Below are 17006 nucleotides of genomic sequence, written 5' to 3' on the forward strand. Positions count from 1 at the left end.
CTGGAAAGGCAAAATGATATGCTCACAAAGCTCTCCAAGTTTCAGCTTTAAATCAAGCAGAAGCACCAAGTGAGCGAAGTGTTCTTCTGAACAGAGAGAGAAGAATTGCAATTAGGATTACCTGTGGGATACTCATGCATTTCAGTGTCAGCAAATTCACTCTGTGTGAGAGATTGTGGGTTCAATTCCACTCCAAGACGTCAGCTTACAAGGCTGATCTCGGCTGATCCTTTGATGCATTAATAACAGAATTTCTGGAGGTGCTCTGATTTTGATGGAACATTACTTTGAGGTCGAAGCCTGAACAAGACCCATGGGCATTTTTCTTGGGAATATGAACAGAAGATCTTGGTGTTCTGATGAACATTCTTCACTCAAACAATACTACTAAACAGTCAAACTTTAACCTTATTTATAATTTAAACCACCTTGCTCTGCATAATTTGACGTCTTAAAAAAAGAGCTACCTTCCTTCTAAAAGGAATTGGCTAATTTCAGTGTTTTGGAAAGCAGTGGTATTGACAGCAGTAGGTTGCATGGGACTTACTGAATTGCTCACTCATATAGATTGTGTCATTTGCAATATTTACATTCCATTCAAAGTTTCAGGGAGAGCGATCCACAGTGGGGACTAAAATGATTGTCTCAAGTTATATCCCTTCCTTTTCAATGAATTTCCTTTGGGATTGATTAGTGGTTGCTTTTCATACAGCCATAGAATTATTACAGCACAGAAGAAGGATATTAAACTAATCAAGTCCATGCCAGCTGCTTCTCGAGCAATTCAGTTATTCCTATTCTTTCTGTGTGACGATTTTTCTCACATCCCCTTATGTCTTTTGCTTGCTGCTTTGAATCTGTTTGGCATTGTCCCTGGCCCACTGACTAAGGGGAACAGTTTCACCCTATTTTATAGAAACCAGTCACAACCTTGCACATTTCTATTAAATCTACCCACAACCATGATGGCTCCCAAGGAGAACAACGACATTTCCTCCAATCTAAGCTTGTAGCTTGAAGAGGTTAGGTCTATAAAGTTGTTGGTAATTAATCTGAATGCCAGCAAGGCCCTTTCTATATTTAGCCATAGGAACAAATTGTCCAAGGTATATTCTAAGTTTAAATTCACTATAATCTTTTACATGAGGGCATGTTCCTGAAAAAATAACAGATTTCAAGGTACTTGAGTGAAACTGTAATGCAGCTGAGACAATAATTTACTGGGTAACTGCAATCTGGTTGCTTTAGAGGTTAAGAAATAAAATTTTCAGGAATATTTCTGCATGGGTCACAAAATTTTGCTCTTTTTTTCTGCCTTTGCATGGAAAAACATCATGGAGATGAGATGACATGTTGTATCATTATCTGAGTAGTACAATCTCGAAGTGGTTGGTAACCTTTTATTGTCCTTTCTGTTTGCTTGTTAAATATGGAGCTAAGATTAGGCAAAATTAATTGTTAAATTGGAGTACCATTTTTGTTTTATTTGTGTCATATCCAATGATTTAGGATCCCTCATTTAACCTTGCATTTCAACATCTGTGCATTGTCTTGAAAAATTCAACTTGCAAAAGAATAATGCAGTGATGGCACTTTGAGCTTACCTCCCAAGTTATTACCAGTTCTGATCGACTGCCACCTCCCCCACTTACGTTAGCTGGACCTACTTCAGGAACTGTAAGGAAACAAAAAGAATTAATAAATTCAGATGTCAGGAAACCTGCATGTGTGAAATAAGGCAAACAATCCATTTCTTATTTATCAAAAAGCTCTGGCTGGCTGATATTTTATGATCACAAATGCTATGATATATTCCAAACAAGATTCCATGACCTCCGTTAGTTTTAGGACTATTGTTTGTTTATTCATAAATGCATCATCATTGCAATTTTTTAACATTTGGATACAATACTATCATCAAAAGAATTCTATGGTTAATATGTGTATCTAATTCAAATAAGCTGGCTTTTGTTCTTTAACATAGCATAATAAACACAGCAAATACAAAACTTCAGTGAATCCTTTGACAAGAACCTACATAGGAGACTGGTCCAAAACATTAGATCCCATGGGATCCAAGGCAAGTTGGCAAATTGGATCTAAAATTGGTTTGGTGATGGTTGGCACAGGATGATGGTGAAAGGTTGTTTTTGTCTTTGGAAGCCCATATTCAGCAGAGCACTATGTAGACTGATGCTGAGACCTCAACACTTTGTCATATACATTAATGATTTGCACATGAATGTAGGAGGCACAATCAGTAAGTTTGCAGATTACATGAAAATTGATGGGTTTGTTGAAAGTGAGGAGCTTGGCCTTAGATTACAGAAAAATATTGATCAGTGAAGTGGACAGAACAATGGCAGATGGAATTTAATCCTGATAAGTGCAAGGTGATGCACTCTGCAGAACTAATAGGGATAGGACATGCACAATGAATGGCTGGGCCCTCCGGAGGATTGAAGAACAGATGTGACTTGACATACGTCCAAGGATCTCTTAAGGTGGCAACACAGATAGACGAGATGGTGAAGACACATGGGGTACTAGCCTTCTTTAGCAGGGGCTTAGAATTTAGTAGGGTAGGGAGGTTATGGTGCAGCTTTATAAAACATTGGCTAGGCTACAATTGGAATACTGTATGCAGTTCACATTATAAGAAAGATGTGATTGCACTGGAGAGGATAGAGAGGAGTTTCACTGGGTTGCTAGTTTGGATTGAGTGTTTCAGTTCTGAGGAGAGACTGGATAGGCTTTGCTTATTTTGCTTGGAGCAGAAAGACTGAGGGCTGACCTGATAGCAGAAAAGAAAATTATGAGAGGCATGGACAGGGTAAATTGGTTTATTATTATCATGTGTACCCAGGTACAGTGAAACAATTTGTTTTGCATGCCATCCATACAGATCATTTCATCTCATCAGTACAATGAGGTAGTACAAGGAAAAAGCAATAACAGAATACAGAATAAAGTGTTACTGTTACAGAGGAAGTGCAGTGCAGGCAGACAATAAGATGCAAAGTTATGAAGAAGTATATTGTATGGTCAAGACTCCATCTTATTGTATAGGGGACTGTTCAATAATTTTATAACAGTGGGATAGAAGCTGTCCTTGAGCCTGGTGGTATGTGCTTTCAAACTTTTGTATCTTCTGGCCCGCTGCAGTGAGAAGTGTAGACAGATTCCATGGAAGGGAGGCTGGTTTTCATGATGTGCTGAGCTGTGCACAACAGGGTAGATAGCAGCAAGTATTTCCCCATAATAGAGATTTCAAAAACTAGAGAACACAGGCTTCTGGTAATGGGGAAGAGGTTCAGAGTGGATCTGATGATGAACTTTATCACCCAGAGGGTGGTTGTATCTGGAAATGCAGTGAATGGTGGAAGCAAGTATCACAACAGTTGAGAAGTGTCTGGATGAGGACTTGAATTGCCGAGGTATAGAAGGCTGTGGATCAAGCACTGGTGAAAGGAATGATGGGCTGAAGGACCTGTTTCTATGCTGTACGACCCGATGGCTCTATGTTTAAGATTCTAAGTACTCAATGCTGCCATTGAATTATCACTAAAAACAACAAATGTGAAAAGATTACAGGGATGGTTTTAAATTTGCCGTCAAGCTGTCTGATGGCCTTTATAACAACCACCTCACAACCGTGGAAGTACAAATCAGACTGTTTCAATTATATCTAAACTATAATGACAGCTTTATGACCGGGCAAGGCGAAGAACTATTCCCACATTTTTCATCATGCTACTATGTCACTGAGATTCACAAGCCATATAAAAATTTTTAGATACTACTCCCCTTCTTTATCTATATATTGTACTAATTCTGGTGTTCACAATTAGGAACTTTGCAACAAAACAGTAAATGCCGCTCTTTTCACATAGTTGAAGCATGATACAACAGTTGGAAAGAAACATAAACATGAATATAGTTGCAATAGGTAGGCTTTGTGAATCATATTGATGAATAGAGATCACAAGACAAAGGAGCAGAAGTAGGCCATTCAGCGCATCGAGTCTGCTCCGCCACTTCACCATGAGCTAAACTATCCTCCCATCTAGCCCCAATTCCTGGCCTTTTCCCCATATCCCTTCATACCCTGACTAATTAGATACCTATCAATCTCTTCCTTAAACACCCCTAACGATCGGGCCTCCACAGCTGTATGTGGCAACGAATTCCATAAATCCGCGACCCTCTGGCTAAAGAAATTTCCCCTCATCTCTGTTCTAAATGGGTACCCTCTAATTCTAATACTGTGCCTTCTTGTCCTGGACTCACCCACCAAGGGAAACAACTTAGCCACATCTACTCTGTCCAGTCCTTCCAACATTCAAAACGTTTCTATGAGGTCCCCTCTCATTCTTCTATACTCCAACGAATACAGTCCAAGAGCCAACAAACGCTCCTCATATGTAAGACCTTTCATTCTGGGAATCATCCTCGTAAATCTTCTCTGAACCATCTCCAACATCAGTACATCCTTCCTAAGTTAAGGGGCCCAAGACTGCACACAGTATTCCAAATGAGGTCTCACCAGTGCCCCATAGATCCTTATCAACACATCCTTACTTTTATATGTTATTCCTTTCGAAATGAATGCAAAAATAGCATTTTCTTTCCTTACTGCCGATCCAACCTGGTGGTTAACCTTTAGGGTATCCTGCACTAGGACCCCCAAGTCCCTTTGCACTTCCGAATTTTGAATTTTCTCTCCATCTAGGTAATAATCTGCCTGTTTATTTCGTCTTCCAAAATGTACAACCGCACATTTCTAAACATTGTATCTCATCTGCCATTTCTTTGCCCACTCTGATAAACTGTCCAAGTCTCTCTGCAACCTTTCTGTTTCTTCAACACTTCCTGCTCCTCCACCTATCTTGGTGTCATCTGCAAACTTAGCCACAAGACCATTTATTCCATAATCTAAATCATCAATATACAGTGTAAAAAGAAGCGGCCCTAACACCCACCCCTGCGGAACACCACTAGTAACCGGCAGCCAACCAGAACAGGATCCCTTTATTTCCACCCTTTGCTTTCTGCCTATCAGCCAATGCTCCACCCATTTTAATATCTTTCCTGTAATTCCATGGGCTCTCATCTTATTAAGCGGCCTCTTGTGCGGCACCTTGTCGAAGGCCTTTTGAAAATCCAAATACACAACATCCACAGCCTCTCCCTTGTCCATCCTACTTGAGATTACCTCAAAAAATTCCAATAGGTTGGTCAGACAGGATCTTCCTTTCATGAAACCGTGCTGGCTTAAACCTCTCTTGTCATGCACCTCTAGGTATTCCATAACCTCGTCCTTGAGGATTGACTCCAATAACTTTCCAACCACTGACGTCAGACTAATAGGCCTGTAATTTCCTTTTGCTGCCTCCCTCCCTTCTTAAACAGCGGAACTACATTTGCGACCTTCCAGTCCTCCGGAACCATGCCAGAGTCTATTGATTCCTGGAAAATCATCTCCAATGCCTCCACAATCTCTAAAGCCACCTCCTTCAGAACCTGAGGGTGCACTTCATCCAGTCCGGGAGACTTATCTGTCCTTCATCCATTTAGCTTCCCGAGCACCCTCTCTCCAGTAATCTTGACTGTACTCAATTCTATCCCCTGGGACCCCTGACTATCAGGTATATTGCTGATGTCTTCCACAGCGAAAACTGATGCAAACTACACATTTAGTCCCTCTGCCATCTCTTTGTCACCCATTATAATTTCTCCGGCACCGTTTTCAATCGGTCCTATAACTACCCGTGTCTCTCTTTTACTCTTCATATATTTAAAAAAACCCTTAGTATCCTTTTGTATATTATCTGCTAACTTCCTTTCATAATTCATCTTTTCTTTCCTAATGACTTTCTTAGTTTCTTTCTGTAAGTTTTTAAAAGTTTCCCAGTCCTCTGTTTTCCCAGTAATTTTTGCTTCCTTGTATGCCTTCCCTTTTGCTTTTATTTTAGCCTTAACCTCTCTCGTTAGCTACATTTGTGTCATTTTTCCATTCATAATTTTCTTCTTTCTTGGAATATATCCATCCTGCACGTTCCTCATTTCTTGTAGAAATTTCATCCATTTCTGCTCTGCTGTCCCTCCATTAGCTTACTTTTCCAATCAATTTGGTCCAGTTCCTCCCTCATGCCACCGTAATTTCCTTTGTTCCACTGAAATATTGACACATCTGATATCAGCTTCTCTATCTCAAATTTGAAACTGAACTCAATCATATTATGATCACTACTTCCTGAGGGTTCCTTTACCCTTAGTTTCCTAATCACCTCAGGTTCATTACACAGTACCCAAACCAAAACAGCTGATCCCCTGGTGGGCTTATCAACAAATTGCTCCAAAAAGCCATCCTGTAGACATTCCACAAACTCTCTCTCTCCTGAGATCCAGTACCTTCCTGACTTTCCCAATCCACTTTCATGTTAAAATCCCCCATAATCATCTTGACATTGTCACTCTGACACGCTTTTTCTATTTCCAGCTGAAACTTGTAGTCCACATCCTGGCTGCTGTTTGGGGGTCTGTATATAACTGCTGTTAGGGTCCTTTTACCCTTGTCATTTCTTAACTCAACCCAGATCCCATGTCCCTTCTTTCTATTGATTTAATATCATTGCTTACCATCAGGGCCACGCCACCCCCTCTACCTACCCACCTATCTTTCCTATACACTGTGTACCCTTGGACATTCAGCTCCCAATCACATCCATCATTAAGCCATGACTCAGTAATGGCTTAATCTGTAGCTGTACTACAAGGTCATCCATTTTATTTCTTCTGCTACGTGCATTTAAATACAGTACATTTAGACCAATATCTGCTACCGATTTCGCTGTATTTCTATTGCACAGCAAATTATCCTGTCTTTTCACCTGCCTGTCCTTCTTGCCATCTTTGCTACACACTATCTTTGACTTGTTTCTATTTTTCTCTTCTTCACCCCTAACACCCTGGTTTCCTTCCCCCTGCCAAATTAGTTTAAACCCTCCCTAACAGCTATATTAAACATTCCCGCCAGGATATTGGTACCCTTTGAGTTCAGGTGTAACCCATCCTTTTTGAATAGGTCATACCTCCCCCAAAATAGATCCCAATGATCCAAGAATTTGGAGCCTTGCCCCCTAGGGTTCTGCATTTTACAGGCTGCACACCAAATTACAAACTGCATGATTTTTACAGATCGGGTGACCAGTCATCCCCATTTCTTTCCAGGTCAGTCCCAAACTGCAAATACCCAGTCCCAATTCTGCACTGAATGAGTGGTGGAAGCAGTGGTGGCAGGAGGTTAGAAGTGCCAGAAAAAGGAGTAGAGGGAGCAGCATTAGGAACAGAGTCAATAGGTTTCATCATCCACCCCAAATCAGCTCAAATTCACTTCTCACTCTGAGTGAGTGCCCACTTTGCTTTGATTATGTGCTGAGAAGTCATTGATCTGACCAGCATTGGCAGAAACCTCCTGCTGTCTGACCTGCAGGGGCCCAATTGATCATCACCAGCAGTAGGGATCAGGCTACAATACAATATGAGTAACTGCTCCCACCACCAGCCTTAAACTTACATTGTCACTCGAGTTTGAGGATAATGAACTTTGAAAATGCAGATGAGTATGTTTGAGAAGCTGTTCTGAGCCAGGTCAACCCTCCTATAAAAGTCCTATGCACTGATATAGGAACAGAGGGATCTTGGGGTCCAAGTCCATAGATCCCTCAAAGTTGCTGCATAAGTTGATCAGGTTGTTAAGAAGGTGTATAGCGTGCTGGCCTTCGTTAGTTGGGGAATTGAGTTCAAGAGCCACGAGGTAAAGTTGCAGCTCTATAAAACCCTGGTTAAACCACAGTTAGAATATTCTGTTCAGTTCTGGTTGCCTCATTATAGGAAGGATGTGGAAGCTTTAGAAAGGGTGCAGAGGAGATTTACCAGGATGCTGCCTGGATTGGAGAGCATCTCTTATAAGGATAGATTGAGCAAGCTAGGGCTTTTCTCTTTGGAGCAAAGGAGAATGACAGGTGACCTGATAGAGGTGTACAAGATGATAAGAGGCATAGATCGAGTGGACAGCCAGAGACTTTTTCCCAGGGCAGAAATGGCTAACATGAGGGAGCATAATTTGAAGGTGATTGGAGGAAAGTACAGTAGGAAATAAGAGGTAAGTTTTTTTTTTACACAGAGAGTGGTTGGTGCATGGAATGCACTTCCAGAGGTGCTGGTAGCAGAACACCACTGGTTACAGACCTGCAGTCAAAATAACACCCCTCTACCACTACCCTCTGTCTTCTATGGCCAAGCAAATTTTGAATTCAATCTACCAAGCCTCCATGGATCCCATGTGCTTTAATCTTCTGGATTAGCCTACCATGAGGGACCTTATCGTGCTTTACTAAAGTCCATGTGGACAACATCCACTGCCCTATCCTTGACACCTCCTCATAAAACACATTTGTAAGGCATGACCTCCCCCACACTAAGTCATGTTGACTATCCCAAATAAGTCAATACATTTCCAGATACTATCCCGAAGAAACTTCTCCAATAATTTCCCTACCACTAAAGTAAGGCTCAGTGGCCTCTAAGTTCCTGGCTTTTCTTTTGTTGTTCTTGCCCTTCTTAAACACTGGTTACTCTCCAGTCCTCTGGGACTTTGGCTTTGACTACAGAGTATAATTGATCTTTGTTAAGGGCCCAGCAATCTCCTCTCCTGCCTCTTTCAATAATCTGGGATAGAACCCAGCAATCACATGGTTTCATGTGATTGAAGAGTGCAGAGAGACAATGAAAGATGCTTTGGCAAGATAACTCCACCTGAGCACAATCTGATAAGCATTCCTCAACTCAAATGAAATCCAGTCTGGATTGCAATATTGATAATTTATAGTGTCTGAGATTATAAATAGGTAATGAAATTACAACTCCTTGAAATTTTTTCTTAGCTCTGAAGATTATGTGTACTCTACAGATGTGGATATAAAGTTCAGTGTTATTCTCATTAGTTGTGTGCAGTTTGGACATGTTGAGCAATCAGCAAACTTGATTCCTGTGCAGTTGTTATAATTGGAAGATAGAAAGAATATATTGCCTAAAACAGTTTTGATGAATAAAATCAGGTAGGTTAGACAACCAAGATCCTTCATTGCAAAAGTTGAAGCTATATGCCTAAACTTGCTGATAATAGTAAATTAAAACAACAATCCAAGTGTGTCACCAGCATGAAGTGACAAAAGAGGTATTTTTTGCAGCCTTACGTTAAAGCTTCTAAAAGATAAGGGAATCTAGGGAAAGGCAAGATCAGTATAATGTTACAGGCAGTGGACTGGAGGTATTATCATGGTTTTATTAGCACAGGAGAACCTCCTAAAGTCGTCCCCTAAATTTAAAAAGGTGTATAATTGGTGGAGGAACAAGTCAATGGAAAAGAAGCAAACCAGTAAAGGAGAGGAACTTCAGCATCATGAAGTAAAGGGTCATCAGAATTGCAAAGAGAGAACAGGGAACATGTTGAATATAATAGATAGAATTCTCATCCTGACACTCTGTTACAAAACCACTGTTTGCATGCATTTGTAGTTGATCAGCATTCAACAAATCTCAGCATCAAGACTATTCATTTTATGTGATTTCCTTTTGAAGTTTATAATTACCAAGGCTTTTATTAATTAATTTTGCAACTGACTGCAACATTTCATTGAACTGATGCAACTGTAAAATGAGAACTGCCTCTAAGGTTTTGTTAAATAATTAATGGCAGCCATCATAGCCTTTCATGTAGTTTGCTAAGAAAGGCAATGAAAAAATCTGTCTCCAGAAAAACTTTGAAACCAACAATATAGAATGCAAACGCATCCGCTGTTGAATCCTTCATCCGCAGCCTCAAAACAACAAATTTCACGACATACTGTATGTCTGTGATAATAAACCTGATCCCCTCCATGCTTCTTCTCTTCTTCCCTTTCCTAGCCTTTTTTTCCTTCCTCTTCTTACCTTTGACCCACCCCTGGTGGATCTGCTCTCCCCTCTTCCCCTGCACCTGCCTATCACTATCTCTGATCCACATTTACCTATCAGCACCTTGTGCCCACCCCACCTCCCTTCTTTTGTCCACCTATCACTGCTCTGTTTCTCCCCCCTATATATTGGGCTTCCCCTTTTCCTATCTTCAGTTCTGAAGAAGGGTCCTGACCCAAACCATTGACCGCCTGCTTTCCTCCACGGATGCTGCCTGGCCTGCTGAGTTCCTCCAGCATCATAGTGTTTTTCATCTAGATTCCAGCATCTTCAGTCCTTTGTTTCTCTACCATAACTTCCCTGCTCCAACTAATGAAGGCTAGCATCCCCTGTATGTCTCGTTTACCACTCTATCAACTATTGCTGCCACTTTCATAGATCTTTGGATTGTACACTAAAGTCCCTCTGTTCTTCAATATTCCCTGGGACCCTACCATTCATTGTGTTTGTCCTACCCTTAATTGACCTCCCAAAATGCATTACTTTGCACATCAGGATTAAATTCTATCTCCCATTTCTCTGCCCAATTTACTGGCTGATCAACATCTTTCTGCAATTTGAGACTATCCTCCTCACTATCCACACCATCAATTTTCCTGTCATCTGCAAACTTACTAATTATACCTCCTGCACTCACATCTATATCGTCAAAGTGTATAACAAACAGTAAGGGTCCTGTGGTACACCACTAATCACATAGTTCCAATCACAAAAGCAACTCTCCACCATCACCCTCTGTCTCCTATTACCAAGTCAATTTTGGATTCAATTTGCAAATTTGCCTTAGATCTCATGGGCTCTAACTTTTTGGACCAGCCTTCCATGTGGTACCTCATTGAATGCTTTACTAAGGTCCATACATCAACTGCACTGCTGTAATCTGTATACCAAGTTACATCTTTGAAACACTGAATCAAATTAGTCAGACAGGATCTCTCACCAACAAAGCATTGTTATAAAGGGGAAAGATTCAATCCACTGTTGAGTAGAAAGCAGTTAATAATCAATGAAAATTAATGAATCTCTCCATATTAAACTGTACATTTTATTTGTCAGTGAAACAATATGAACATACATTAAAGTCCAGATAATCAATTGCAATGACATTTGGGAAGAAATCATTATTTTAAATCCAGATTCAATCTGGTCATAAGCAATTGTTAAATTTTTAACCAATTTTAGTGAGCTACAAATTAGTCAAATATTATTTGCACATTCATCGCAAACTTCTGCAAAGGTGACATGAACCTATTTTCACTGAAACTGATGAAGGCTGCCCTGTTATCATTTTAGAAAATGCACAGATTTTACCATTTGGTCTAATCAGCCTGGATGGTCTCTATGTATTTGGTATTGGTATTGGTTTCTTCTTGTCACTTGTACCGAGGTACAGTGAAAAACTTGTCTTGTATACCTATTGTACAGATTAATTCATTACACAGTGCATTGAGATAGTAAAGGGTAAAAACAATAACAGAACACAGAGTAAAGTGTCACAGCTAAAGGGAAGTGCATAGCAGGTAGACAATAAGGTGCAAGGTCATAACAAGGTAGATTGTGAGGTCAAGAGTCCATCTCATTGTATAAGGGAACCGTTCAATAGTCTTATCATAGTGGGATCGAAGCTGTCCTTGAACCTGGTGGTATGTGCCCTTAGGCTCCTGTACCTCATGCCTGATGGCAGAGGGGAGAAGAGAGAATGACCCAGGTGGGTGTGTGGTCTTTGATTATGTTGGCTGCTTCACCAAGGCAGTGAGATATAGACAGAGTACATGGAGGGGCAGCTGGTTTCCGTGATGTGCTGGGCTGCGTCCACAACTCTCTGCAGTTTCTTGCAGTCCCAGGCAGAGCAGTTGCCATACCAAGCAGTGATCTCCTGCCGTTGTGTCTACTTCATCTTAGCCATTCAGCACATTTTTTGTTTGCCTTTTTCTTTCATCCAGTACCTCTCTGAAGGTATATAAGCCACTTGTTTCAACCACTTCTGCAGTAGCCAGCTTCACATTCTAACCACTGAGTAAAGAATTTTCCCCTTATTTTCCTATTAGATTTACCAGTAACTCTTTTATTTATGGGCCCCAATTTACCAATAACTGGAAATATTCTTTTCACATTCAGCTTGATCATAATTGTAAAGACATCAATCCAAACTCCTGAAGAAAGCATCAGCCTCTTTAATCTCAGCCAATGGTTATAAGCTCTCAGTTCTGGTGCCATTTGTGGATTTGTTCTTTTGCATTCCAGTACATCTATGCCATGTTTATAGTTCGGAAACCAAACCCTCCACAGTAAGTTATGCTTGGAGTCCCACACATAGGCAAAGGTACAGACTTTAATCTGGATACCTAAGACAGGGGTTCACATGGTACATTTAAGGAATTCAAGCTCATCCATTCACTTAGCCATTAAAACATGATGGGTCTTTGGAATCATGCTGCTATACCAAGAATATGCTCGTTACCTGGTCTAGACAAGCTTCAAAAGTCTCTCATGACTTTTGTGGATAGTTTAAAAGGCCTTGTTGATTAATCAAAATAAAGCGCTGAAATAGTAATCAAGAGTCAAAAGAAAAAACCCTTTAAGCAACAAACTGGTGTCAATTTTGTGATTATTCTTCTGCTAGCTGTTAATTTATGTCCCATTTATGTTCTGCTTACTCAACTGTTTGGAGGAGAAAATATCCTCAGACTGTTCTACTGATTTTGGATTTTAGGAAAAGATGATTTGGTGCTGACCTGACAGAGGCTTAAAACCACTGAGTGGAAAGTCACAGTTTATGTGCTGGACCCGGTGTTTACTTATCACCAGCAGTTTAGTCAAGAGCCAGAAGCAACTTACTCTTCACAGGTCAACTTATTTCTCATTTTCACTTCTGCGCATTACAGCTCAGAAGTCAGAGCCAAACTTAAAAATCAGATGCCGGCCTATTTGACCTCCCGTTCTGTGGCTGGACTCAGGAGTGGAACTCAGTTGTGCTCAGCTGAGGAACTAGATGCACTTTGCATTTTCCAGCCATGGCTGACCCATGTTGCACAACTGCAATTCATTTCAATGGTGTCACCAACCTGGAGTGAAAAGGCAAATGCAGAGAAGTGTTTTGTTTTAATATTACTTAATCTTGATATTTTAAATAAGTTGGATCACGTACTTTTTAAACATTTTTTCTAATTATTTTTAACCCTTTAAAGTGCTTTTATAAATTTCTGATCAATAGATCATTTAAAAACATTCAATTCCAGGATATCTAAATGTCTTTCCTGTTCAGGAAGCATGGCTTCCCTTCTGCTGAGGTGTACGGCACCCACTCTTGCATCTCCTCTGTTTCTCGTACTTCTGCTCTCACCTCACCTCCCTCCAGACAGAACAGAAATAGAGTTCCCTAGTCCTTACCCTTCATCTTATGAGCCTCCACTTCAGGTGTATTATCCTTCATTTCCACCAGCTGCAACAAGATTCCACTGCCAGCTATAACATTTCCTCCCTACCTCTTTCTGCCTTCTGCAGAGACCACTCCCTTCATAATTCCCTGGTCTGCTCATCCCTCCCCACCCACCTCTCCCTAACCCCAGAACTTTCCCCTGCAGCCGCAGGAGGTGTAACCACCATCCAGGGACCTAAACAGCCCTTCGAGGTGAAGCAAAGATTCAAGTGCACCTCCTTCAATTTCATCTAATGCATTTGGTGCTCCCAATATGGGCTTCCTCTACATCAGTGAGACCAAAAACAGATTTGGGTGACAGTTTTGCTGAGCACCTATGCTCTGTCCCCAGTGGCCATCCCGAGCTCCCAATTACATGCCATTTCAATACCTCTTCCCATTCCCACACTGACCCATCCATCCTCGGCCTTCTCCACTACCAGGGTGAGGCCCAATGTAAATTAGAGGAATAAAACCTCATATTTCACCTGGGTAGTCTGCAACCCAATGGGATGAACACTGAGTTTTCCAATTTTAGCTAACCTTCCCCTCCAGTATTTATTGCCCTCCCTTTCCCTCTCCACCTTTCTCTCTCTTTCTGATCCTCTTCCAGCCCTTCTTGTCCCCTTTCCCACACTCCTCTCCTCTGACCCCTGCCTCTAACCCCCATTCCTCATCTTCATCACCCTCCCCCTCCACTCCTGGATCCATCCATCCACTACACACAGCTCACCCACCAGCTGCCCCCCCTCCCTCCCTCCCTCCCTCCCTCCCCTATTTGGTTCTGGTTTCATCTGCCATTCATCTCCCCAAATGTTTCTCATGATCACCTCCTTTACATATCAGATTCCAGCACTGGTAGCCTTTGTGTTCCTGCTTATCTCTCGCCAGCAGCTGTCTCTTACCCTCATCCTCCCTTCCCCCCACTTTGCTCCATCTACCTCTAATTTTTTTTTCCTCTTTGTCTGTCTCCATCTATCATCCACCTTCCACTATCTCCCAACTTTCCCCTACCTCTCCTTCCCCACCTAGCATAACCTGTCTGTCACCTTTCAACTGTCCTCAGTCCACCAATCACCTTGGACTCCTGTATTGTGGAGGGTCGTAGCTGTCATGGAGGGTCGGGGCTGTCACGTGACAGTGACAACACTAACCCCATCTGGTTGGATGACAGCACTGCACCTACCTGGTCAGAAGACACACCACTGTCAATCAAGGTTTGGCTGCACCCCCACCCATTAGCACACACCTAATTATTGGAGCTTTAAGCACCTTTGTTCCTGGAACACTTGACCATTGGCCCTTTTGAACTGCCTGGGCCGGACCACACCCAGCCCTCCAGCACTATAAAGAGTGCCACATGCTTGGTTCTGCCTCTTTGTTTTCTCTGAGGGATGCTGTGTACTGCTTAAGAGTAATTAGTTAAGGATCCCTGGGACCATAGAGCTGATGCTTGCACTGAGATTGAGGTGTGGCAGGCAGTGTATTGTTTCTTCCTTGATTCGTTTGTACCCAGTTTGTGGTGTGTGTGTATCTCACCCTTGTTGCAATACCCCCCCAAATGTTTGCGATCACCTGTGTATGTATGTATTGCCCCTGTTATCTTTTCCTGTGTTTGCTTTATAAATAAATCATTGTTGTGAGAAATCCACATGGCTGTCATGTGACAGTAATGACACTGACCCCTGCTGGTTGGAGGACAGTATTGCTCCTCTGATCGGAAATGATACCACTGTCAATCAAGGTGCGGCTCCACCCACCCCTCAGGTGTGAGAGTACCTTTTGTCTCTGAACTTGCTTGACCATTGGCTGTGGCAGGCACCTTTGTCCTTGACCCCCAAACCATTGGCTCCTTAAATCACAACAGTGAGGCTCCACCTAGCCTCCTAGCACCATAAAAGGGGCTGCAATCCCCTAGCCCTTCCTCTTTGATGACCCCAGGAGTAGTGAGACAACACTGCAGAGATCACTGGTAAGAATGCATCACCATGTGGTTTGGGAGTGTTTCACTAGATTCCAGGCAGTCTTAGAGCCAATGCTAGTGTGGATCAAGCATTGAAATATTATATCCTGAAGTTGTACATTGTTATTGTGTGTGTGTGTGTGTGTGTGTGTGTATCTTATCCTAGTTGTGATGCCCCCCCCCCCCCCCCGCATGTTTGCGGTCTCCTGCGTGTATGTAAGTGTGTGTCTGTTCCCATCCATTCTGTCCCTGCATTTGCCTTTGTGATTAAACTAGTTTTGTTATCCAAGGCTCGTGTCCAGAGTCCTTGATCCTTAAGACCGAAAAGAACCATTTCACACAACAATCATTCTAACTCCAAAGACTGTGTCCAGAGTCCTTGCCCTTCGAGACCTTTCAGACTTGTCTTAGAACAACTCCTGTCTTTCCACTCCCCTTCTACTGGACATTTGGACATACTGGACATCTCCCCTCTGTCCTGATGCAGGGTTTCAACCCAAAATGTTGACTATTCCTTTCCCCTGCTTGACCAGCTAAGTTGCTGCTTGACCTTCAGGTACTGCTTGACCCGCAAAGTTCCTCCAGCAGTTTGTCTGTTGCTCCAGATTCCAGCTTCTGCAGTCTCTTGTGTCTCAATGTCTTTGATAGCAGCAAGTGACTCTTCCACCCAGGGTGGCTGTGGCATCAAGGTCAGGAGAGTATTTCAACATGTTTGGAAGCTGCAGGAATAGCTGATGAGGGAAGTGAGTATGAGGAGCAGGTCAGAGCAAGGTAGGATACCTGGTTGAGTGATGCTACAGCAACAACCTCTCGCTCAACGTCAATTCTCAGTGGCATTCTGAAAGTGTAACTAAAGAGCTGATCACTGACTTCAGGAAGGGGAAGGAGTGTGAACATGCATCTGTCTACATTGGTGGAGAGGGTCAGCAGCTTCAAATAACTGGACGTTAACATATTGGATGACCTGTCCTGGGCCCAGCACATAGATGCAATCACAAGGAAGGCGGTCAGTGTCTTTAGTTTCTTAGAAGGTTAAGGAGGTTTGAAATGTCACATCCCTCCCCACCATCAGTAGTATCTACATGATAACCTATCTTGGACGCAATCACAAGGAAGGTGCGCCAGCGTCTTTACTTTCATAGAAGGTTAAGGAGGCTCACCATCTCATCGAATACTCTAACAAACTTCTTCAGATGTACTATTGAAAGTATCCTGACTGGTTGCATCACAGTCTGGTACGGCAATTCGAATGTGCAGGAACATAAGAAACTGCAGAGTAGTGGACCTAATACATCACAGGCACATCCCTCCCCACCATCAGGAATATCTACATGAGGTGCTGCCTCAAAGAGGCAACATCTATCATCAAAGGTCCCCACCATCCAGGCCATGCCATCTTCTCACAGCTACCATCGGGCAAGAGGTACAGAAGTCTGAAGTCGCTCACCACCGGGTTCAAAAACAGCTACTTCCCTTCAACCATTCAGTTTTGTATCAATCTGCACAACCCTAATCAGTACCCCAGTACAGCAACAATATGATTACTTTACACTACAATGGATTTTGTTTTTTTGTTCTAATTGTGTTCTTTCTTGTAAAAATTGT

The 17006-nt window shown here is 42.1% G+C and overlaps 1 protein-coding gene across 4 annotated transcripts in view; it reads right to left on the reverse strand.

Moving 5' to 3' along the window:
- LOC127571688 (contactin-4-like) overlaps positions 1-17006 on the reverse strand; it is a 1728143-nt gene that overhangs the window by 115035 nt on the left and 1596102 nt on the right. For all 4 annotated transcript variants that reach the window (XM_052018293.1, XM_052018296.1, XM_052018294.1 and 1 more), the window contains one exon: positions 1605-1675. In XM_052018293.1, the coding sequence (XP_051874253.1) occupies positions 1605-1675 (71 nt within the window). The remainder of the gene's footprint in view (positions 1-1604; positions 1676-17006) is intronic.

The sequence above is a fragment of the Pristis pectinata genome, chromosome 6 (assembly GCF_009764475.1).
Source record: "Pristis pectinata isolate sPriPec2 chromosome 6, sPriPec2.1.pri, whole genome shotgun sequence".
NCBI classification, from domain to species: Eukaryota; Metazoa; Chordata; class Chondrichthyes; order Rhinopristiformes; family Pristidae; genus Pristis; species Pristis pectinata.